A 2,500-nucleotide genomic window follows, 5' to 3' on the forward strand; every position below is an offset into this window, starting at 1 on the left:
TGAACTGGACGAAGGTTAGTTTATATTTTTTTTAAATATTTATTTCTTGTTTTGATTGTGAGAATTGTATACATTTGCTCGGGACGCTTTATTTACCTCGATATTAGCATGTCGTTTCAACTAACTTTTGCAAAAATCTAGCCATAAAATTAAAAAAAAAAAAAAAAAAAAAAAAATCCCCAATTCTGGTCCGTCCTTTTTACCTGCCAAAACGTCTCCCTCTCCTTCCTGCACTTCTCCTCTCCTTCCTTCTCCTACCTCTCCCTTTTTACCCTCTTCCCCTTCACAAGAAACAACCCCCATAGATCCTTCCCAAACAACACACGACGCAAAAGAGAAGAAATGCAAGATAAACGAACTGAAGAGATGGTTGGCGACGTACAACAACCAGCTCGAGGAACTGCGGAGGAACCAAGCAAGCGCCCTGTGGGAGAGCCTCGTCCGACCGACTCCGCGCGCCACGGGGGCTCTGCTGCACGTCCAGGCCTCGTCGGTGAGTGCACGGGAATGAAGGCTGTAGGGTGTTCAGTAAATGGTGCAGGGTGTAAAGGATTTAGGGCGTCGAGTAGGGGTTTAGGGTGTAGGATATAGTATGAAGGGTAAATGGTGCAGGGTGTAAAGGATTTACGGTGTCGAGTAAAGGGTTTAGGGTGTAGGATATAAAATGAAGGGTGTAGGGTGTAGACTTAAAATTGTAAGGTGCAGGGTGTAAGGTAGAAGGTAGAGGTAGAAGGGCAGAAGAAGAGTGTGTGTGATACGTGTGCGGTTGTCAGTGAACATAATTTAATCATTATAAAATTTATAGCTGGTGAATAGAGCGTGTCACTTTCGTTCAGTGATTAAAGCAAAGTATCCGCCTTCACAGTTTCGTGTAACTATTTCTGGTAATGCACAACGAATTCGCAGCCTTCTTCGATGTTAATAAAAGTCACTCGTCAAGGAAAATAATTATTTATATATATTTACATATAATACATAACAATAAACATATAAACACATTCAACACAAAAACATCACGACTATTTCTTTAAAAAATCAAAAAATCGAACAGCTCTGCCAACGCCACGGATCCGCAAGCAGCGTTGCCACTTCTGAGGTCGTCACAAGCAAGCACCAGTGTTGCCAAAAGGTTTGCCTCAGCGTTGCCAAGGTCGTCACTCTTCGTTGTCACCCTCCTGTCTGTAGTTAGGATGGGTAGGGCACCAGGGATCTCGAGGGGGGCGGGGTTGTCGAGGGCGCCGACGACCCTCTTGGGATGAGCCGGGAACTGGCGCCGCGCCCTGGGGAGGCAGAGGGATCGTTCGTATAAGAAGCAGGACTGATATTGATATCAAAAACGGATGTCAGCAACGATTATTATTATTATTATTATTATTATTATCATTATTACTATCATTATTACTATCAATATCAATATCAATATCAATATCAATATCAATATCAATATCAATATCAATATCAATATCAATATCAATATCATTATTAATAAGATTATTATTAATATTATTAATACCATTATTATTAATACCATTATTATTAATACCATTATTATTATTTTCATTTTATTATTATTATCATTATTACTATTACTATTATTGTTATTATTTCCATATTCATTATTATTATAATTTCCATTATTCGTATTCTAATATGATGGTGATGATCATTATTATTATTATCATCATCATTATCATTATTATCATTATTATCATTATTATAATTATTATAATTATTATCATTATTATAATTATTATAATTATTATAATTATTATAATTATTATAATTATTATCATTATTGTTATTATTATAACTGTTATTATTATTATTATCATCATAATCACTATTATTATATCTGTTATGATTGTTATCATCATCATTATTACTATCATCATTTTTATTATTATTATCATTATCATCACTATCATTGTACTCATTACAATAGACCAAAAACGCATTACAATGAAATTCTAAACATCAAAACGACGTTAACGATTTCTGGAGCGAAATAAAAGGAAGAAAACATATTTAGCTAATTACATTATAATGAGTTATCTGCAAATATGCTCGTTTACCTTTGCGCACGAATTAAAAATCTCAAGGAGTTTACATAAAATTACATCGGGATATGCAAATACAACTAAGGATATTCTAGCGGACTCACTTCTGAATGCGTTCTGTGTTAAAAAAAGATCACTGCGTGTGTATATATGCATATATATATGTGTGTGTGTGTGTGTGTGTATGTGTGTGCGTGCGTGTATGTGTGTGCGTGTATGTGTGTGCGTGTATGTGTGTGCATGTATGTGTGTGCGTGCGTGTATGTGTGTGCGTGCGTGTATGTGTGTGCGTGCGTGTATGTGTGTGCGTGCGTGTATGTGTGTGCGTGTATGTGTGTGCGTGTATGTGTTCATATAGATATATATATATATATGTGTATATATGTATATATGTGTCATATATATGTGTATATATATATACATATATATGTGTATATATATGT

At 35.4% G+C, this 2,500-nt stretch overlaps 1 protein-coding gene across 1 annotated transcript in view; it reads right to left on the reverse strand.

Annotated features, from left to right (window-relative positions):
- Nucleotides 1-935: 935 nt before the first annotated feature.
- The window catches only part of LOC125041949 (basic proline-rich protein-like), a 2,946-nt gene continuing 1,381 nt past the window's right edge, over nucleotides 936-2,500 (reverse strand). Inside the window, exon 2 of the mRNA XM_047637382.1 lies at nucleotides 936-1,280. Coding sequence (XP_047493338.1) covers nucleotides 1,155-1,280 — 126 coding nt within the window. The 3' untranslated portion in view covers nucleotides 936-1,154. The remainder of the gene's footprint in view (nucleotides 1,281-2,500) is intronic.

The sequence above is a fragment of the Penaeus chinensis genome, chromosome 31, assembly GCF_019202785.1.
Source record: "Penaeus chinensis breed Huanghai No. 1 chromosome 31, ASM1920278v2, whole genome shotgun sequence".
NCBI classification, from domain to species: domain Eukaryota; kingdom Metazoa; phylum Arthropoda; class Malacostraca; order Decapoda; family Penaeidae; genus Penaeus; species Penaeus chinensis.